Source organism: Scomber japonicus, chromosome 3, assembly GCF_027409825.1.
Source record: "Scomber japonicus isolate fScoJap1 chromosome 3, fScoJap1.pri, whole genome shotgun sequence".
NCBI classification, from domain to species: Eukaryota; Metazoa; Chordata; class Actinopteri; order Scombriformes; family Scombridae; genus Scomber; species Scomber japonicus.
The window spans coordinates 39,553,992-39,576,936 of NC_070580.1; the positions used below are offsets into that span (position 1 = coordinate 39,553,992).

At 50.6% G+C, this 22,945-nt stretch overlaps 3 protein-coding genes across 3 annotated transcripts in view; 1 reads left to right on the plus strand and 2 right to left on the minus strand.

Annotated features, from left to right (window-relative positions):
• The window catches only part of zgc:109913 (regulator of G-protein signaling 9-binding protein), a 2,481-nt gene extending 570 nt beyond the window's left edge, over window positions 1-1,911 (minus strand). Inside the window, 6 exon segments of the mRNA XM_053315676.1 lie at window positions 678-780; window positions 782-809; window positions 1,136-1,299; window positions 1,347-1,386; window positions 1,706-1,790; window positions 1,792-1,911. Coding sequence (XP_053171651.1) covers window positions 678-780; window positions 782-809; window positions 1,136-1,299; window positions 1,347-1,386; window positions 1,706-1,790; window positions 1,792-1,911 — 540 coding nt within the window.
• A 5,123-nt stretch (window positions 1,912-7,034) lies between these two features.
• LOC128355439 (E3 ubiquitin-protein ligase RNF182) lies at window positions 7,035-10,330 on the minus strand. The gene is given in 7 exon segments (XM_053315677.1): window positions 7,035-7,217; window positions 7,885-8,114; window positions 9,507-9,576; window positions 9,578-9,655; window positions 9,781-9,848; window positions 9,959-10,112; window positions 10,283-10,330. Coding segments are annotated over 7 exon segments (831 nt in total).
• A 6,939-nt stretch (window positions 10,331-17,269) lies between these two features.
• snrpb (small nuclear ribonucleoprotein polypeptides B and B1) lies at window positions 17,270-22,384 on the plus strand. Its single transcript, XM_053315883.1, has 7 exons — window positions 17,270-17,384; window positions 19,483-19,634; window positions 21,380-21,491; window positions 21,574-21,726; window positions 21,803-21,932; window positions 22,026-22,151; window positions 22,228-22,384. Exons 1-7 carry the CDS (start codon window positions 17,382-17,384, stop codon window positions 22,266-22,268), a joined length of 717 nt encoding a protein of 238 aa, XP_053171858.1. The 5' UTR covers window positions 17,270-17,381; the 3' UTR covers window positions 22,269-22,384.
• Window positions 22,385-22,945: the final 561 nt, after the last annotated feature.

The following is a 22,945-nucleotide window of genomic DNA, read 5'->3' on the forward strand; positions in this document are numbered from 1 at the left end:
TATTGACCACCCCGCCCCCCCCCCCAGGTATGAGACCCCCCCCCAGGAATGACCCCCCCCTGGATGCCCCCCCCCACCAGGTATATGACACCCCCCCAAGTATGAACCCCCCCCCGGTATGACCCCCCCCCCCCCAGGTATGGACCCTGCCCCCCCCAGGTATGAGACCCCCCCCCCCCAGGTGTGACCCCCCCCCCCCCCCCAGGTATGAGATCCCCCCCCCAGGTTATGAGATCCCCCCCCCCAGGTATGAGACCCCCCCCCACCAGGTGTGACCCCCCCCCAAGTAATGACCCCCCCAGGTGTGAGACCCCCCCAGGTATGACCCTGCCCCCCCAGGTATGACCCCCCAGGTATGAGACCCCCCCCCACCAGGTGTGACCCCCCCCCAAGTATGACCCCCCAGGTGTGAGACCCCCCAGTATGACCCTGCCCCCCCCAGGTATGACCCCCCAGGTATGAGACCCCCCCCCCCCAGGTATGGACCACCCCCGCCCCCCCACCCCCCCACCCCCCCCCCAGTATGACCACCCCCCCCGCCCCCCCAGGTATGAGATCCCCCCCCCCCCAGGTATGACCACCCCCACCCACCCCCCCCCCCAGGTATGACCCTGCCCCCCCAGGTATGACCACCCCCCCCCCCCAGGTGTGACCCCCCCCCCCCCAGGTGTTCGTACCCTTAGCTGTATCTCACTCAGCATGGCCTCCAGTCCTGAGATCTGATTGGTCAGATCAGGATTCAGCTCCGCCTCCAAGTTCAGCCAAGGCACCTGGACTGAAGGCCACGCCCACCACGCCATCAGCACACCCTGCAGGGGGGGGGGGGAGACAGGTGGGGGTCAGACAGGTGGGGGTCAGACAGGTGGAGATTAAACAGGTGGGGGTGAGACAGGTGGAGGTCAGACAGGTGGAGGTGAGACAGGTGGAGGTGAGACAGGTGGGGGTGAGACAGGTGGAGGTCAGACAGGTGGAGGTCAGACAGGTGGAGGTCAGACAGGTGGGGGTCAGACAGGTGGGGGGGTCAGACAGGTGGAGATTAAACAGGTGGGGGTGAGACAGGTGGAGGTCAGACAGGTGGAGGTGAGACAGGTGGGGGTGAGACAGGTGGGGGTGAGACAGGTGGAGGTCAGCTGACCCGTGTTGATGAGCAAGCGTCGGTCGTGGCGCTGAGTCAGAGGAAATCGTCCAATCACGTCTCTGGCTTTCCGGAGGTCAGACAGGAAGTTCTCTAAGGCAGACAGGAAGAGGACCCAGAGGCGCTCCAACACCTGCCGGTCCTCCACACGGCAGGGGGCGGGGCCAGAGGGGGAGGGGCCAGAGGGGGCGGGGCCCAGAGGGGGCGGGGGTCAGCATCAGCCAGCAGGCGGAGTAAGCGGCGGGAAAGACCTGCAGGTAACAGACATAGAGGGGTTGGTTGCTATGACAACGGCACAGAGGGGGTTGGTTGCTATGACAGCGGCACAGAGGGGTTGGTTGCTATGACAGCGGCACAGAGGGGTTGGTTGCTATGACAGCAGCACAGAGGGGGTTGGTTGCTATGACAGCAGCACAGAGGGGTTGGTTGCTATGACAGCAGCACAGAGGGGTTGGTTGCTATGACAGCGGCACAGAGGGGTTGGTTGCTATGACAGCGGCACAGAGGGGTTGGTTGCTATGACAGCAGCACAGAGGGGTTGGTTGCTATGGAGGGTGTTAGTGATCGTACCGCAGCAGATCCGATGGGCGAGCGATCTCGTCTCGTCCATCTCGTCTCGCAGGAAGCTGCAATCAGCTGAGCTGCCGAGCGACGCCCGCCAGCTGCTGGAAACAGGAAGTGACCTTGGTGAGAGCTTCCTGAGCGGCGCTCACACTCGCCCTGCTGCCGCCGCCCCGCGCCGCGAGCTCGTCCACGGAGCGCCGCCACCGACTCATGATGTCATCACACAGCTGAGAGAAGAACAGGAAGATGATTGGTCATTGTGTGTGTGTGTGTGTGTGTGTGTGTGTGTAGGTGTGTGTGTGTGTGTAGCTGTGTGTGTGTGTGTGTGTGTGTAGGTGTGGTGTGTGTGTGTAGCTGTGTGTGTGTGTGTGTGTGTGTAGCTGTGTGTGTGTGTGTAGGTGTGTGTGTGTGTGTAGCTGTGTGGTGTGTGTGTAGCTGTGTGTGTGTGTGTGTGTGTGTAGCTGTGTGTGTGTGTGTAGGTGTGTGTGTGTGTGTAGCTGTGTGTAGGTGTGTGTGTGTGTGTAGGTGTGTGTGTGTGTGTAGCTGTGTGTGTGTGTGTGTGTGTGTAGCTGTGTGTGTTGTGTGTAGGTGTGTGTGTGTGTGTAGCTGTGTGTGTGTGTGTGTGTGTGTAGCTGTGTGTGTGTGTGTGTAGCTGTGTGTGTGTGTGTAGCTGTGTGTGTGTACTGTGTGTGTGTGTGTGTGTAGCTGTGTGTGTGTGGTGTGTAGCTGTGTGTGTGTGTATCTGTGTGTGTGTGTGTGTAGCTGTGTGTGTGTGTGTGTGTGTGTAGGTGTGTGTGTGTGTGTGTAGCTGTGTGTGTGTGTGTGTGCGTGTGTGTAGGTGTGTGGTAGGTGTGTGTAGGTGTGTGTGTAGGTGGGTGTGTGTGTGTGTGTTGTGTGTGGTGTGTGTGTGTGTGTGTGTGTGTGTGTGTGTGTGTGTGTAGGTGTGTGTGTGTGTGTGTGTGTGTGTGTGTGTGTGTGTGTGTGTGTGTGTGTGTGTGTGTAGGTGTGTGTGTGTGTGTGTGTGTGTGTGTGTGTGTGTGTGTGTGTGTGTGTGTGTGTAGGTGTGTAGGTGTGTGTTGGTAAAGTTCTAAATGAACTAGTTCAGTTCTTTTTTGCCACAGTCAGAAATTATTTCATTACTTTAACAAACTATGTGTCAGATTTCATCCGTTAGATTGTTCCCTTCCTCGTTGATTTTCTCATAAAAATCGCTAAGATAGGCCGTTGCCTTTGGTTGCCAGATCCACTCAAGTTGAGCTCTACTCAACTGTGGCGCTCACTTGTTAGAATCTGGCACAGACAAAGAAGCACACGCATCGGTTGGGCAACACTTTAGTGTGGTGTGTTTTTTGCCTGAATCTTATTGAACGAAATTAAAAAAGAGTGAACGTGACGTTCACAGTCACCAGAATGAACGCGTTCATAGTTCATCAGGCAGAAATACCGTTCGTTCACGTTCACCAACATTATGAACGCGTTCATGCACAACACTGGACTAATCTTCCTGGGGTCCAAATTAAATCAAACCATTACATCATTTATATAAAGAAGATCCTCTAGCTCCTCTTCCTTCATCATACTGAAACTCAACTTGCATTCCTCCCCCACATAATCTGTGTTTTGGTAACGGACTCTGAAAGCGAACGGTGCCCAGGCAACACACACACCGTCACATTCAACCCTAACCTTTACCCTGCACACTTACATCTATAGTATTGTTTTCTCTTTTGTTCATTTTAGTGTCTGTGTGTGTGTGTGTGTGTGTGTGTGTGTCTGTGTCTGTGTGTGTGTGTGTGTGTGTGTGTGTGTGTGTGTGTGTGTGTGTGTGTGTCTGGTCCACTAATTAAAACAAACATAGATATAATAAAGAAGAAGAAGAAGAGCGTCTTACCTGTAGATCGTGCAGCCGCTTCTTCTTCTGTGGTGGAGGGTTAGGGTTAGGTCTCTTCTTCTTCTGTGGTGGAGGGTTAGGGTTAGGTCTCTTCTTCTTCTGTGGTGGAGGGTTAGGGTTAGGTCTCTTCTTCTTCTGTGGTGGAGGGTTAGGGTTAGGTCTCTTCTTCTTCTGTGGTGGAGGGTTAGGGTTAGGTCTCTTCTTCTTCTGTGGTGGAGGGGTAGGGGTGGAGGGGTAGGGGTGGAGGACCTGCGCACGTCTCTTCTTCTTCTCTCGGGATCGTCGGTGTTTTTAATTAACGTGGTGAAACCAGCTGAGCCCCGAACCTCCTGAGACCACTTCCTGTTCCCTCCGTCACACACACACACACACACACACACACATATACACACCTACACACACACACACACACACACATATACACACCTACACACACACACCTACACACACACACACACACACACACCTACACACACACACACACACACCTACACACACACACACACACACACACACCTACACACACACCTACACACACACACACACACACACACACACCTACACACACACACACACACACACACACACACACACACCTACACACACACACACACCTACACACACACACACACACACCTACACACACACACACACCTACACACACACACACACACACACACACCTACACACACACAGACACAGACACAGACACACACACACACACACACACACCTACACACACACACACACACACACACACACACCTACACACACACACACACACACACACCTACACACACATACACAACTACACACACACACACACACACACACACACACACACACACACACACCTACACACACACACACACCTACACACACACACACACACACCTACACACACACACACACCTACACACACACACACACACACACACACCTACACACACACACACCTACACACACACACACACACACACACACACACCTACACACACATACACAACTACACACACACACACACACACACACACACACACCTACACACACATACACAACTACACACACACACACACACACACACACACAGCTACACATCCCCATGGGAGGTCTTTGCCAGTGAGGTGAAGTACGGCAGCGTAAAGACAGGAAACCTCTGTCTCCACGGTGATGTTAGACCCCTGTCTCCACGGTGATGTTTGACCCCTGTCTCCACGGTGATGTTTGACCCCTGTCTCCACGGTGATGTTTGACCCCTGTCTCCACGGTGATGTTTGACCCCTGTCTCCACGGTGATGTTTGACCCCTGTCTCCACGGTGATGTTTGACCCCTGTCTCCACGGTGATGTTTGACCCCTGTCTCCACGGTGATGTTTGACCCCTGTCTCCACGGTGATGTTTGACCCCTGTCTCCACGGTGATGTTAGACCCCTGTCTCCACGGTGATGTTTGACCCCTGTCTCCACGGTGATGTTTGACCCCTGTCTCCACGGTGATGTTTGACCCCTGTCTCCACGGTGATGTTTGACCCCTGTCTCCACGGTGATGTTTGACCCCTGTCTCCACGGTGATGTTAGACCCCTGTCTCCACGGTGATGTTTGACCCCTGTCTCCACGGTGATGTTTGAGACAGGGTTAGTCCAGCAGACCGGGTCAGGGTTAGTCCAGCAGACCGGGTCGGGGTTAGTCCAGCAGACCGGGTCAGGGTTAGTCCAGCAGACCGGGTCAGGGTTAGTCCAGCAGACCGGGTCAGGGTAAATAAATGGACTGCGAGGCGTTAGCAGGTCCGTTAGCATTAGCAGCTAACACAGTTACTCTTTATTTATTCACATGCTCCACACACTACAAACACAGGAAGTGACATCAGCATCCTCCTCGTCATCAGCACATGATTCAGATTCAAACATGTTAGCGTAGCTTAGCATAAAGACTGGAAACATTGGTACACTGTTAGCGTAGCTTAGCATAATGACTGGAAACATTGGTACACTGTTAGCGTAGCTTAGCATAATGACTGGAAACATTGGTACACTGTTAGCGTAGCTTAGCATAAAGACTGGAAACATTGGTACACTGTTAGCATAGCTTAGCATAAAGACTGGAAACATTGCTACACTGTTAGCGTAGCTTAGCATAATGACTGGAAACATTGCTACACTGTTAGCGTAGCTTAGCATAATGACTGGAAACATTGGTAAAATGTTAGCATAGCTTAGCATAAAGACTGGAAACATTGGGAAACTGTTAGCGTAGCTTAGCATAAAGACTGGAAACATTGGGAAACTGTTAGCGTAGCTTAGCATAAAGACTGGAAACATTGGGAAACTGTTAGCGTAGCTTAGCATAAAGACTGGAAACATTGGGAAACTGTTAGCGTAGCTTAGCATAAAGACTGGAAACATTGGGAAACTGAATCATGTGACCAGAGAATGAGGTTAGCATGTTCTGTAGAGTGTGTCAGTGATGAGTCCTCTCTGATTGGCTGGTAGGCGTCCAATCAGCAGCCACACAGAAATAAACATGTGATCCCATGGCCCTGTTCTGATTGGCTGCAGCTTCACAGAGAGAATGCTGGTATTCAAAGGGGGCGGGGCCAGAATGGACAGGTGTGTTTACTGGTTCCTCTGGTTCTGGTTCCTCTGGTTCTGGTTCCTCTGGTTCTGGTTGTGGTTCCTCTGGTTGTGGTTCCGTCAGGGTTCACCAGGAGAACATACTATGTTTTCATGTTTTTAAAGTTTGTCGGAACGAGTCTGTTTCTGTTTTTATAACATCAGTCGTCATGGCAGCTTGTGTTGCGTCGTCATGGCAGCGGGTGATATGTCGTCATGGCAGCGTGTGTTGCGTCGTCATGGCAGCTTGTGATGCGTCGTCATGGCAGCGGGTGATATGTCGTCATGGCAGCGTGTGTTGCGTCGTCATGGCAGCGGGTGATATGTCGTCATGGCAGCTTGGGATGCGTCGTCATGGCAGCGTGTGTTGCGTCGTCATGGCAGCGGGTGACACGTCGTCATGGCAGCGGGTGACACGTCGTCATGGCAGCGGGTGATATGTCGTCATGGCAGCGTGTGATACGTCGTCATGGCAGCGTGTGTTGCGTCGTCATGGCAGCGGGTGACACGTCGTCATGGCAGCGGGTGACACGTCGTCATGGCAGCGGGTGATATGTTGTCATGGTAACGGGTGACGCGTTGTCATGGCAGCGTGTGATACGTTGTCATGGCAGCGTGTGATACGTCGTCATGGCAGCGTGTGAGGCGTCGTCATGGCAGCGTGTGAGGCGTCGTCATGGCAGCGGGTGAAGCATCGTCATGGCAGCGGGTGATGCGTCGTCATGGCAGCGTGTGTTGTGTCGTCATGGCAGCAGGTGACGCGTCGTCATGGCAGCGTGTGACGCGTCGTCATGGCAGCGTGTGAGGCGTCGTCATGGCAGCGGGTGAAGCGTCGTCATGGCAGCGGGTGGCGGCGGGCGGCCAGCGTCTCCTGCAGCTCGTGGCACAAACACTGACAGAACCCGTACAGAACCAGCAGCAGCAGAGTGGACGGAACCAGACTCACCAGAACCACACCGAGCCACAGCTGACCGATCATCAGCAGGTAGATCCCCAGAGGAAGAGAGCTGAAGTACACCTGGAGGACAGGTGAGACGTCACACACACACCTGTACACACACACCTGTACACACACACCTGTACACACACACACCTGTACACACATACACACACACACACCTGTACACACACACACCTGTACACACACACACCTGTACACACACACACCTGTACACACACACCTGTACACACACCTGTACACACACACCTGTACACACACACCTGTACACACACACCTGTACACACACACACACCTGTACACACACCTGTACACACACACACACACACACCTGTACAAACACACCTGTACACACACACACCTGTACACACACCTGTACACACACACCTGTACACACACCTGTACACACACACACACACACACACACCTGTACACACACACACACACACACACACACACCTGTACACACACACACACACACACACACACCTGTACACACACACACACACACCTGTACACACACACACACACCTGTACACACACCTCTACACACACACACACCTGTACACACACACACACACACACACACCTGTACACACACACACACACCTGTACACACACCTCTACACACACACACACCTGTACACACACACACACACACACCTGTACACACACACACCTGTACACACACACACACACACCTGACAGTCCCTGTGATGTCACTCACCAGGCACAGCGCCCCCAGCAGGCAGCGGGGGAAGCTGCGGGTCGTCCAGGTGCGACACTTGTGAGCCGGCAGGTGACAGGGCAGCGAGTCGAGGCTGGGGGCGCGGTACACCCCCACCACGTTGAGCATGCTCAGTGAGTCCGAGGAGCGAGACTCCGGCAGCTCCATGATGGTGACCACGAGACAGTCTGAGGACACGCCTGCAGCACACGGGACGCTCAGAGAACACGCTAACGACACGCTAACGACACGCTAGCTACACGCTAACGACACGCTAACGACACGCTAGCTACACGCTAACTACACGCTAACTACAGACTAACTACACCCTAACGACACGCTAGCTACACGCTAACTACACGCTAGCTACACGCTAACGACACGCTAACTACAGGCTAACTACACGCTAACTACACGCTAACTACACGCTAACTACACGCTAACTACACGCTAGCTACACGCTAACGACACGCTAACTACAGGCTAACTACACGCTAACTACACGCTAACTACACGCTAGCTACACGCTAACTACACGCTAACTACAGGCTAACTACGCCCTAACGACACGCTTACTACACCCTAACGACACGCTAACTACACCCTAACGACACGCTAGCTACACGCTAACTACATGCTAACTACAGGCTAACTACAGGCTAACTACACCCTAACGACACGCTAACTACACCCTAACGACACGTTAACTACACGTTACCTACACGCTAACTACACCCTAACGACACGCTAACTACAGGCTAACTACACGCTAGCTACACGCTAACTACACGCTAACTACAGGCTAACTACGCCCTAACGACACGCTTACTACACCCTAACGACACGCTAACTACACCCTAACGACACGCTAACTACAGGCTAACTACACGCTAACTACACGCTAACTACACGCTAGCTACACGCTAACTACACGCTAACTACAGGCTAACTACGCCCTAACGACACGCTTACTACACCCTAACGACACGCTAACTACACCCTAACGACACGCTAGCTACACGCTAACTACATGCTAACTACAGGCTAACTACAGGCTAACTACACCCTAACGACACGCTAACTACACCCTAACGACACGTTAACTACACGTTACCTACACGCTAACTACACCCTAACGACACGCTAACTACAGGCTAACTACACGCTAGCTACACGCTAACTACACGCTAACTACAGGCTAACTACGCCCTAACGACACGCTTACTACACCCTAACGACACGCTAACTACACCCTAACGACACGCTAGCTACACGCTAACTACACGCTAACTACAGGCTAACTACAGGCTAACTACACCCTAACGACACGCTAACTACACGTTACCTACACGCTAACTACAGGCTAACTACACGCTAACTACACCCTAACTACACGCTAACTACAGGCTAACTACACGCTAACTACATGCTAACGACACACTAACTACACGCTAACGACACGCTAGCTACACGCTAACTACACGCTAACTACAGGCTAACTACACCCTAACGACACACTAACTACACGTTACCTACACGCTAACTACACCCTAACTAGACGCTAGCTACAGGCTAACTACACGCTAACTACACGCTTACACTAACACACCGTCTGGACTCACCTGTCAGACTGCTGGGGCTCAGCACCACCTCCCCCCCCCCTCCCCCCCCCCCCTCCTCCTCCTCCTCCTCCTCCTCCTCCTCCTCGCCGCGCTCGGTCCTGACACGACAGCACCGCCAGGATGTGTCTGTCATCCTCCATCAACCACACCTGACGGAGCAGAAGAGAGGAGGTCAGGAGGGGGGGGGTGGAGGAGAAGGGGGGTAAGGGGGGGGGTGGAGTTAGGGGGGGTGGAGTTAGGGGGGTGGAGGAGGTGGGGGGGTTAGGGTTCTCACCTCCTCATCAGGAACTCGGGTCTCGTGGCGGCAGAAGGGACAGCTGATGATGGACGGAGACGACTCACCTGGAAACCAATGGGGGGGGGGGGGTGGAGAAGGGGGGGGTTAAACTCATCCAGGTGTCCTGTGACCCCCCCCCCAGGTGTCCTGTGACCCCCCACCCAGGCGGACTCACCCATGTCCACCATCTTCTTGAGGCAGCGGGCACAGACCCGGTGGAGGCAGCGCAGCAGCTTCGGCTTCCGGCTCCGCGTGTCGAACCGATTATAACAGATCTTACACTCCAGCTCCTCCAGAGACAAGACCAGAGCCTGGGCCCAGGACTGCACCTGGGGGGGGGGGGGAGACACATCAGAGCCTGGGCCCAGGACTGCACCTGGGGGGGGGGGGGGGGACACATCAGAGCCTGGGCCCAGGACTGCACCTGGGGGGGGGGGGGGGGACACATCAGAGCCTGGGTCCAGGACTGCACCTGGGGGGGGGTTATGGGATGTCTCACCTTGCCCTCCATGTCTCTGATTGGCTCCGCCTCCTTCAGCTGACTCATCCTGAAACAGAGAGTAGTACTAGTTAGTACTCAGCATGGCACCACAAAGTCTGTAGAAACATGTCAAAGAATGATTGATAGAGTCCAGAATAACTTCAGGTGCCTTACATGGACATCACATTCTGCTCAAACTGCATACTGAAGATATTTGACCCTCTCTGTGTTCTGGAGTGAATCTTTGTCAGTGTCTCAGGCATGTAGACATGAACCGAGCTCGTATTACAGTTTTTTCCCATTGGTTTGGCTCATTGGTTTGGCTCATTGGTTTGGCTCATTGGTTTGGCTCATTGGTTTGGCTCATTTCTTGAAACAGAAATTACATTCTCAAAACAACATGGACAAACCTCCAAACTACTTGGCAATTGTTCACAACAGAATTGTATTTCTCATTGATTTCATCACTTTGCAAATGTCTTTGTACATCCTTGCAAATGATTAAGTACAGTTAGCACAGTTAGCACAGTTAGCCTACAGTTAGCACAGTTAGCCTACAGTTAGCACAGTTAGCCTACATTTAGCACAATTTCCAAGTGAATAGATCCTGTTGATCTAAACTGATTGATTGATTCTCAGTCTAATGGTTGTTCTCTCCAAAACATGTCAGCATCATTTCATTCTATAAGTCATCACATGCAAAATAGTCTGTTCAATTGTCAAAATAAGTCAAGAACCTAATACCATGAATATCATATATGAATCTCTTGGAACATTTGATCAATTGATTAATTGACAGTCAGGTGAAAATAGAACTTGACTAAGGAAGGAGGAGTTTCACACATCTCAGATGACCAATCAAAGAATATGTTTAGTTACCTGACAGGTGCTGTCCATGATAGTGAATGCTGCCAAACATGTATATATAGAGCTTGACCAGGACTAGTACAATTTGTGAACATGGAGGCACCTCGCCAAGTAAATGAACAAGGGCAACTGCCTGCTCGAGGAAGAGGAAGAAGAAGAGGAGGAGGAGTAAGGGTGTGTGGTGGTAGAATAGGGGGAAGAGGTCGAGGAGCAAGAAGACACCATGCTGTTCCAGATGAAATTCGGGCCACACTTATAGACCATGTTATCAACTATCGGCTCTGATTTTATCCTTGAAAATGAGAGAGGTCTCGTAGGGCCTCACCTACCAAAGTATGTAATTGTATGGGACAATGTGAATTTCCACCGTGGCCCGCTCATCAGAGCCTGGTTCACTACTCATCCAAGGATGGTCATGGTGTTCCTACCACCTTACTCTCCTTTCCTCAATCCTATTGAGGAGTTTTTCTCCGCTTGGAGGTGGAGAGTGTATGAACATCAGGCTCAACATCAGAGGTCCTTGCTCCATGCAATGGACGCTGCGTGTGATGATCTTACAGGAGATCAGTGCAGGGGATGGTTGCGACATGCACGCCGTTTCTTCCCTCGTTGCATCACAAGGGAGAATATACACTGTGATGTGGACGAGAATCTGTGGCCAGACAGACAGCAGCATGTGGATGGCCAGGAGGGTGAGGATGATGACCAGGAGAGGGAGGGTGAGGACAGCGACCAGTGAAGAAATGTTAGTTTTGAATCTCCGGCTTTATTTACAGCACTGTAGGCTACATATAATTTTCCTTGTTTTTTGTGTATATGTTTATATTACAGTATATTGTGCTATATACATTTTCTTTTAGTAACTCTGATGGAAGTTACTATGTGTATGAATAAAAATGGTTACAATTTCCTTGGCAGTATGAGTGCAATGTGTTTGGAGGGTACTCTTACCGTAAAGTCCTTTTTTTCTTTTCTTTTTTCAGTTTTATACACAATTGTATTCTGTTAGCTAGACAAAACAACTAGTACAGTAACCACTGTGAATGAAGGACTGTGCTAAGACTGAGAGGTGGACATAAGGGATATTTCAACGGTCCTCTGCCATAGTGACAAAACATCTAACCATTTTGAGTTGCAGTGCTCACACAATGCCAAAGGGACAATGCATTTTGGGGGCACTGACTGTTTATATGAGAAAGAAATTTAGTTTTGACACATGAGTGAACTGTTTTGGGAGAGATATGAGCTTTTGCAAGTGAACTATGTTGTTGTGCTGAACTGTAAGACTGTTCTGCCAAATGATCTTAGAGTTTTGAGAATGTAATTTCTGTTTCATGTATTAAGACAGAACTTCTGACTTGATTCATCTTTGCCGTCTATCTACACAGTTTCCGAATAACAGTACAAGTACCTCTAACTGTACTACAGTAAAGTAGTAGTACCTCTAACTGTACTACAGTAAAGTACGAGTACCTCTAACTGTACTACAGTAAAGTACTAGTACCTCTAACTGTACTACAGTAAAGTAGTAGTACCTCTAACTGTACTACAGTAAAGTACGAGTACCTCTAACTGTACTACAGTAAAGTACTAGTACCTCTAACTGTACTACAGTAAAGTAGTAGTACCTCTAACAGTACTACAGTAAAGTACGAGTACCTCTAACTGTACTACAGTAAAGTACTAGTACCTCTAACTGTACTACAGTAAAGTACTAGTACCTCTAACTGTACTACAGTAAAGTACTAGTACCTCTAACAGTACTACAGTAAAGTACTAGTACCTCTAACTGTACTACAGTAGAGTACTAGTACCTCTAACAGTACTACAGTAAAGTAGTAGTACCTCTAACAGTACTGCAGTATAGTACTAGTACCTCTAACAGTACTACAGTAAAGTACTAGTACCTCTAACTGTACTGCAGTAAAGTACTAGTACCTCTAACTGTACTACAGTAAAGTACTAGTACCTCTAACAGTACTACAGTATAGTACTAGTACCTCTAACAGTACTGCAGTATAGTACTAGTACCTCTAACTGTACTACAGTATAGTACTAGTACCTCTAACAGTACTACAGTAAAGTACTAGTACCTCTAACAGTACTACAGTAAAGTACTAGTACCTCTAACTGTACTACAGTATAGTACTAGTACCTCTAACTGTACTACAGTAAAGTACTAGTACCTCTAACAGTACTACAGTAAAGTACTAGTACCTCTAACTGTACTACAGTAAAGTACTAGTACCTCTAACAGTACTACAGTAAAGTACTAGTACCTCTAACTGTACTACAGTAAAGTACTAGTACCTCTAACAGTACTACAGTAAAGTACTAGTACCATGTATAATAATAATAATATAATAATAATGATAATATTAATAGTAGTAATAATATAATATAATATAGTAATAATGATGATGGTACCTGTGTGATGGAGGAGTCGGTACCGTTTCTCTGATCACTGCAGCGCGCGGCCGGCGGCGGGAGACCGGGTTACCATGGTAACCAGCCTGCAGCGGGACGACGGTAAATGACGGGCTGATGAAGCTGATCGGCGGAGGATCGATAACCTGATGGATTAACAGCTGATCAGAGATGAGACCTGTTCATCTCCTCTCAGCTGATGGAGGACACGTGACGCCGAGCGGTGACGTCACTGACTGTTTGTGTCGTCACAGAAACGTCACGGATCGATAAACCTGATCAGTGATTATATAAAACACGGATTACCAAGCAGAGACAAACCAGACTCACTTTATCTTCAAATATTAATATTTTATTCTGCTTTAAATATTTTATTTTAATATTCAGTTAAAGATTTGAGTGTTTCCTGTTTCCTGTCCTGTTACCTGGTTTGGTTTTTATGAAATACAAATTTTAGTGATTTAGTAGAACGTGCACATTGTTGTCATGATATTAGCACACCTGAACACCTGAACACACCTGAACACACCTGAACACACCATGAACACCTGAACACACCATGAACACACCTGAACACCTGAACACACCTGAACACACCTGAACACACCTGAACACACCTGAACACCTGAACACACCTGAACACACCATGAACACACCTGAACACACCTGAACACCTGAACACACCTGAACACACCATGAACACACCATGAACACACCATGAACACACCTGAACACACCTGAACACACCATGAACACACCTGAACACACCTGAACACCTGAACACACCTGAACACACCATGAACACACCTGAACACACCATGAACACCTGAACACACCATGAACACACCATGAACACACCATGAACACACCATGAACACACCTGAACACACCTGAACACACCTGAACACACCTGAACACACCATGAACACACCTGAACACACCTGAACACACCATGAACACACCATGAACACACCATGAACACACCTGAACACACCATGAACACACCTGAACACACCTGAACACACCATGAACACACCTGAACACACCATGAACACACCTGAACACACCATGAACACCTGAACACACCATGAACACACCATGAACACACCTGAACACACCATGAACACACCTGAACACACCTGAACACACCTGAACACACCTGAACACACCATGAACACACCATGAACACCAGAACACACATGAACACACCTGAACACACCATGAACACACCTGAACACACCTGAACACACCTGAACATACCATGAACACACCATGAACACACCTGAACACCTGAACACACCTGAACACACCTGAACACACCATGAACACACATGAACACACCTGAACACACCTGAACACACCTGAACACACCATGAACACACCTGAACACACCTGAACACACCATGAACACACCTGAACACACCTGAACACACCTGAACACACCATGAACACACCATGAACACACCATGAACACACCATGAACACACCATGAACACCTGAACACACCTGAACACACCATGAACACACCTGAACACACCTGAACACACCTGAACACACCATGAACACACCATGAACACACCATGAACACACCATGAACACCTGAACACACCTGAACACACCTGAACACACCATGAACACCTGAACACACCTGAACACACCATGAACACACCTGAACACACCTGAACACACCTGAACACACCTGAACACACCATGAACACACCTGAACACACCTGAACACACCTGAACACACCATGAACACACCATGAACACACCATGAACACACCATGAACACACCTGAACACACCATGAACACACCATGAACACACCATGAACACACCTGAACACACCATGAACACACCTGAACACACCTGAACACCTGAACACACCTGAACACACCATGAACACACCATGAACACACCTGAACACACCATGAACACACCATGAACACACCTGAACACCTGAACACACCTGAACACACCTGAACACACCTGAACACACCTGAACACACCATGAACACACCTGAACACACCATGAACACACCATGAAGACACCATGAACACCTGAACACACCATGAACACACCATGAACACACCTGAACACACCATGAACACACCATGAACACCTGAACACACCATGAACACACCTGAACACACCATGAACACACCATGAACACACCTGAACACACCATGAACACACCATGAACACACCTGAACACACCATGAACACACCATGAACACACCATGAACACACCATGAACACACCATGAACACACCTGAACACACCATGAACACACCTGAACACACCTGAACACACCATGAACACCTGAACACACCATGAACACACCTGAACACCTGAACACACCTGAACACACCTGAACACACCTGAACACACCTGAACGCACCATGAACACACCTGAACACACCATGAACACCTGAACACACCATGAACACACCTGAACACACCATGAACACACCATGAACACACCATGAACACACCTGAACACCTGAACACACCATGAACACACCATGAACACACCATGAACACACCTGAACACACCTGAACACACCATGAACACACCTGAACACACCTGAACACACCATGAACACACCTGAACACACCATGAACACACCATGAACACCTGAACACACCATGAACACACCTGAACACACCATGAACACACCATGAACACACCTGAACACACCATGAACACACCATGAACACACCTGAACACACCTGAACACACCTGAACACACCATGAACACCTGAACACCTGAACACTCCATGAACACACCTGAACACCTGAACACACCTGAACACACCTGAACACACCTGAACACACCTGAACGCACCATGAACACACCTGAACACACCATGAACACCTGAACACACCATGAACACACCTGAACACACCATGAACACACCTGAACACACCATGAACACACCTGAACACACCATGAACACACCATGAACACACCTGAACACACCATGAACACACCATGAACACACCATGAACACACCTGAACACACCATGAACACACCATGAACACACCATGAACACACCTGAACACACCTGAACACACCTGAACACACCATGAACACCTGAACACCTGAACACACCATGAACACACCATGAACACCTGAACACACCATGAACACACCTGAACACACCATGAACACACCATGAACACACCATGAACACACCTGAACACCTGAACACACCATGAACACACCATGAACACACCATGAACACACCTGAACACACCTGAACACACCTGAACACACCATGAATACACCATGAACACACCTGAACACACCATGAACACACCATGAACACACCATGAACACACCTGAACACACCATGAATACACCTGTCTATCTATCTAGATAAACCAATGTCAATATGCGCTCTGCCTTAAATCTCATATTTTGACATTTGTCTTATAAACCAATGATTTGGGTTTTTTTCATAATCTCTAGTTTTTCATGAAATGTTTTTTCTTCCTTTAATTTAATTTAATTTAATTTAATTTAATTTAATTTAACATCTTTAATTAATTTTATTCCTAACATTTTACCTCCCTTTAAACAGGAATGTACCAGCAGAGGTTTTGGTTCACATCGGAAGTTTATTACTGCGGCGCCGCCCCCCCCCCCCCCCCCCCATCGTGTTTCCTGTGTTCGGGTAGGAACACTTCCGCTGATGCACGCAACGTCACTTCCTGTGTTACAACGATAAAGGCCTGGCGCGAGCTCCAGAGGTCTATTTTTTGGCAGTTCGGTGAATCCGGTATCCGGTAATATCCCGAACATCTCAACTGCAATCATGGTGAGTGTTTACCGGGGAGATGGGTCACGTGCTGGCCGCCGCGTGCAGCCGAGCATTTCCCGGTTTCCGGTGTTTGCCGGCATAAACGTAGCGGGAACGTCGCGGCTCCGCGCGCGCTTATCACAGTGATCAATAACCGGTTAATGATCAGCTGGGCCCAGTACCGGGGCTCTGCAGGCCGGTACCGGGGCTCCACAGGCTCTGCAGACCGATACCGGGGCTCTGCAGGCCGGTACCGGAGCTCTGCAGGCGGGTACCGGGGCTCCGGTAGGTTAGCCTGTAGCTACCGGGCTAGCTGCCGGTGTCCCATAAACAAAGAGTCTGTGAAACATTTAGAGGGTCAGGGTTCTGGTTGCTATGGGTATAAAGGGTTCTGGTTGCTAAGGGTATAAAGGGTTCTGGTTGCTATGGTTATAAAGGGTTCTGGTTGCTATGGGTATAAAGGGTTCTGGTTGCTAAGGGTATAAAGGGTTCTGGTTGCTATGGTTATAAAGGGTTCTGGTTGCTATGGGTATAAAGGGTTCTGGTTGCTAAGGGTATAAAGGGTTCTGGTTGCTATGGTTATAAAGGGTTCTGGTTGCTATGGGTATAAAGGGTTCTGGTTGCTATGGGTATAAAGGGTTCTGGTTGCTAGGGGTCTAAAGGGTTCTGGTTGCTATGGGTATAAAGGGTTCTGGTTGCTATGGGTATTAAGGGTTCTGGTTGCTAAGGTTAAAGGGTTCTGGTTGCTGTGGGTATAAAGGGTTCTGGTTGCTAGGGTTATAAAGGGTTCTGGTTGCTAGGGTATAAAGGGTTCTGGTTGCTATGGGTTATAAAGGGTTCTGGTTGCTAGGGTTATAAAGGGTTCTGGTTGCTAGGGTATTAAGGGTTCTGGTTGCTATGGGTATAAAGGGTTCTGGTTGCTAGGGTTATAAAGGGTTCTGGTTGCTATGGGTATTAAGGGTTCTGGTTGCTAGGGTTAATTGGTTCTGGTTGCTAGGGTATTAAGGGTTCTGGTTGCTATGGGTCTAAAGGGTTCTGGTTGCTAGGGTATAAAGGGTTCTGGTTGCTATGGGTATAAAGGGTTCTGGTTGCTATGGGTCTAAAGGGTTCTGGTTGCTATGGGTATAAAGGGTTCTGGTTGCTATGGGTCTAAAGGGTTCTGGTTGCTATGGGTATAAAGGGTTCTGGTTGCTAGGGTTAATTGGTTCTGGTTGCTATGGGTATAAAGGGTTCTGGTTGCTAGGGTATTAAGGGTTCTGGTTGCTAGGGTATTAAGAGTTCTGGTTGCTAGGGTTATAAAGAGTTCTGGTTGCTATGGGTATAAAGGGTTCTGGTTGCTAGGGTTCTGGTTGTAACTGACTTTAATGAATGTAATTAGTTTTATATTCTGAAGAGAAATAAAATAACTCGATGAAGTCTATGGGTATAAAGGGTTAAAGTCTCTCTCTCTGTCTCAAACCTCGCTCACTGAGAGAGCGGCTGACCCTAACCCAGTGGAGACTGGACCCGCTGTCTCAGACTAATGTCCCCTCTGTGTTGCCGTAGAGACTAATGTCCCCTCTGTGTTGCCGTAGAGACTAATGTCCCCTCTGTGTTGCCGTAGAGACTAATGTCCCCTCTGTGTTGCCGTAGAGACAGCGGTCCTCGTCTCAGCCCTCTCAGGGAGGCAGGACAGGTCTTCATCCTGGGTTCAGATACAGGAAGGGTTATAAATGTTATACTGGGACAATCAAAGATGGCTGAGTGTGTGAGCAGGAAGAGGAAGGTAGAGGACAGCGTGGACACTGATGTGGTTTTATTGATCAGCAGGGTTAGGGTTCAGTCCTGATTGATTTTAAATATTACAAAGAGATGCAGGACCTGGATCAGTTCAGGCTGATATGGACTCATGGACTCTTTTTCTCAGATCAGCTGATCTGTTTTTGTATTTTATTTATTTAGTTACATGATGTAACTTGTCTCTCTCTCTCTCTCTCTCTCTCTCTCTCTCTCTCTCTCTCTCTCTCTCTCTCTCTCTCTCTCTGTCTTTCTCTCTGTCTCTCTCTGTCTCATATTGTGTCCTATTGGTGTGTGTGTGATGATGTCATAGTAACGTCTCCCTGTGATTGGTCCTCAGACGGTGGGTAAGAGCAGTAAGATGCTGCAGCACATTGACTTCAGGATGAGATGCATCCTGCAGGACGGACGCATCTTCATCGGGACCTTCAAGGCCTTCGACAAGCACATGAACCTCATCCTGTGTGACTGCGACGAGTTCAGGAAGATCAAGTAGGTCCCAGCCTCTGGTTCTCCAGGTTCCCCTACTGAGGTTCTCCAGGTTCCCCTACTGGGGTCTCCAGGTTCCTCTACTGGGGTCTGTAGGTTCCCTCTACTGAGGGTCTGTAGGTTCCCTCTACTGGGGGTCTGTAGGTTCCTCTACTGGGGTCTGTAGGTTCCTCTACTGGGGTCTGTAGGTTCCTCTACTGGGGTCTGTAGGTTCCCCTACTGGGGTCTCCAGGTTCCCCTACTGCGGTCTCCAGGTTCCCCTACTGGGGTCTGTAGGTTCCTCTACTGGGGTCTGTAGGTCCCTCTACTGGGGTCTGTAGGTCCCTCTACTGGGGTCTGTAGGTTCCTCTACTGGGGTCTGTAGGTTCCCCCTACTGGGGTCTGTAGGTTCCTCTACTGGGGCCTGTAGGTTCCCTCTACTGGGGTCTGTAGGTTCCTCTACTGGGGTCTGTAGGTTCCCCCTACTGGGGTCTGTAGGTTCCTCTACTGGGGTCTGTAGGTCCCCCTACTGGGGTCTGTAGGTTCCTCTACTGGGGTCTGTAGGTTCCCCCTACTGGGGTCTGTAGGTTCCTCTACTGGGGTCTGTAGGTCCCTCTACTGGGGTCTGTAGGTCCCTCTACTGGGGTCTGTAGGTTCCCCCTACTGGGGTCTGTAGGTTCCTCTACTGGGGTCTGTAGGTCCCTCTACTGGGGTCTGTAGGTTCCCCCTACTGGGGTCTGTAGGTTCCTCTACTGGGGTCTGTAGGTTCCTCTACTGGGGTCTGTAGGTTCCTCTACTGGGGTCTGTAGGTTCCTCTACTGGGGTCTGTAGGTTCCCTCTACTGGGGTCTGTAGGTCCCTCTACTGGGGTCTGTAGGTTCCCTCTACTGGGGTCTGTAGGTTCCTCTACTGGGGTCTGTAGGTTCCCTCTACTGGGGTCTGTAGGTTCACCGGGTGGTTCTACAGGTCAGTGCTTCAGAGCAGTGAGGCATGCTGGGTAACAGGAGTGAGCAGTGAGGCATGCTGGGTAACGGGAGTGAGCAGTGAGGCATGCTGGGTAACGGGACTGAGCAGTGAGGCATGCTGGGTAACGGGTGTGAGCAGTGAGGCATGCTGGGTAACGGGACTGAGCAGTGAGGCATGCTGGGTAACAGGTGTGAGCAGTGAGGCATGCTGGGTAACAGGTGTGAGCAGTGAGGCATGCTGGGTAACGGGAGTGAGCAGTGCGGCATGCTGGGTAACGGGAGTGAGCAGTGAGGCATGCTGGGTAACGGGACTGAGCAGTGAGGCATGCTGGGTAACAGGTGTGAGCAGTGAGGCATGCTGGGTAACGGGACTGAGCAGTGAGGCATGCTGGGTAACAGGTGTGAGCAGTGAGGCATGCTGGGTAACAGGTGTGAGCAGTGAGGCATGCTGGGTAACGGGAGTGAGCAGTGAGGCATGCTGGGTAACGGGAGTGAGCAGTGAGGCATGCTGGGTAACGGGAGTGAGCAGTGAGGCATGCTGGGTAACAGGTGTGAGCAGTGAGGCATGCTGGGTAACGGGAGTGAGCAGTGAGGCATGCTGGGTAACGGGACTGAGCAGTGAGGCATGCTGGGTAACGGGAGTGAGCAGTGAGGCATGCTGGGTAACGGGAGTGAGCAGTGAGGCATGCTGGGTAACGGGACTGAGCAGTGAGGCATGCTGGGTAACGGGACTGAGCAGTGAGGCATGCTGGGTAACGGGACTGAGCAGTGAGGCATGCTGGGTAATGTGTGTGTTCCTCCGCAGGCCGAAGAACTCGAAGCAGCCGGAACGTGAGGAGAAGAGGGTTCTAGGTCTGGTTCTGCTGAGGGGGGAGAACCTGGTGTCCATGACGGTGGAGGGCCCCCCCCCTAAAGATGTAAGTATGAGCCTGCAGCCAATAGGAGAGGCCTCCTGGTGATGTCATCAGTGACTCATAGTGTCTGACCTTTGACCCGCAGACTGGAATCGCTCGCGTGCCATTGGCCGGCGTGGCCGGAGGTCCCGGCGTCGGTCGTGCCGCCGGTCGCGGCGTTCCGGCCGGCGCTCCGATGCCTCAGGCTCCCGCTGGATTGGCCGGACCCGTCAGAGGAGTGGGCGGGCCTTCGCAGCAGGTAACCATGGTAACAGTACATGTGCTCAGGTGCGTCGCTGCGCTCAGGTGATGACGACTTCCTGTTTGTCTCCTAGGTGATGACTCCGCAGGGCCGAGGGACGGTTGCCGCGGCGGCAGCCGGAGCGAGCATCGCCGGAGCGCCGACGCAGTACCCGCCGGGCCGAGGAGCCCCGCCCCCCATGGGCCGTGGAGCCCCGCCCCCAGGTAACACCTGTGATGTCATCACATTGAGTCCAAACGTCTGATTGGCTCCTCTTCCTGTCAGCTCATTGGTTGTGATTGGCTCCTCCCCCACAGGTATGATGGGCCCGCCCCCCGGCATGCGGCCCCCCATGGGTCCTCCGATGGGAATGCCCCCCGGCCGCGGCGCCCCGATGGGAATGCCCCCCCCGGGCATGAGGCCGCCGCCCCCCGGCATGAGAGGTGAGTTCCAGCCAATCGCGTCGCAGCACGGATGTGATGCTGTGGACGGTCATGTGACCTCTGTTCTCTGTTTCAGGCCCGCCCCCCCCCGGGATGAGACCGCCCCCCCGGCCCTGAAGAAGCCCCGCCCCCTCAGACTCCTGCTTGTATAGAGTTTTTTTGTTTTTACCTTCTTTGTTTTTTTAAATAAAGGTTTTTTTTGTACATTTGACTTCAGTCTGTTGTTGTCATGGTAACCGGTTCAATAAAGCAGACCCCCCCCCAGTTTAGTGTGACTTCTTTGTTTTTCGCATGGTTTTAACCTTCGACCCCTAACCCCCCCCAACCCAACACGCTGGACTAAAGCAAAGTCCTTCTAAGGCAAGTCGTCTCACTCGGCGGGCAGCTATCTGGCCACAGGAAGACCAGCCGGCTATAAAGGGTAACCCCCCCCCCCCCAACCCTAACCCTAACCCCCCCCCCCCCCCAACCCTTACTAAGTAATATGTAGAAAAGGTTTTGAGGATGTTGATACTTCAGGTTAGGGGGATTACTGAATGTTCTTCTATTCAACATTTCCTTTACGTTACACAGACCTACCCCCCCCCCCCCCCAACCCTCTTACAATGCTATATGATGATAAATGAAGAATATGCAGAAAACAAAGGACAGTGGTATAATCTGATATAAAAGGCTGGTGGCCTTCAATTCAAATTTAAGATTTGCACCAATAGTCAGCTGAGGAGGTCTGACCCGAAGCTGACGGGAGGGTTAGGGTCATCCGCGCCCAAACGGAGGTCATGGTGTGATGAAGT

Bases quoted from the DNA above. Each gene is read 5' to 3' on its own strand.
- snrpb (XM_053315883.1), top strand. The intron at 19,635-21,379 runs GTAGGTCCCAGC...GTTCCTCCGCAG, and splicing joins GACGAGTTCAGGAAGATCAA to GCCGAAGAACTCGAAGCAGC. The intron at 21,727-21,802 runs GTAACCATGGTA...TTTGTCTCCTAG, and splicing joins TGGGCGGGCCTTCGCAGCAG to GTGATGACTCCGCAGGGCCG.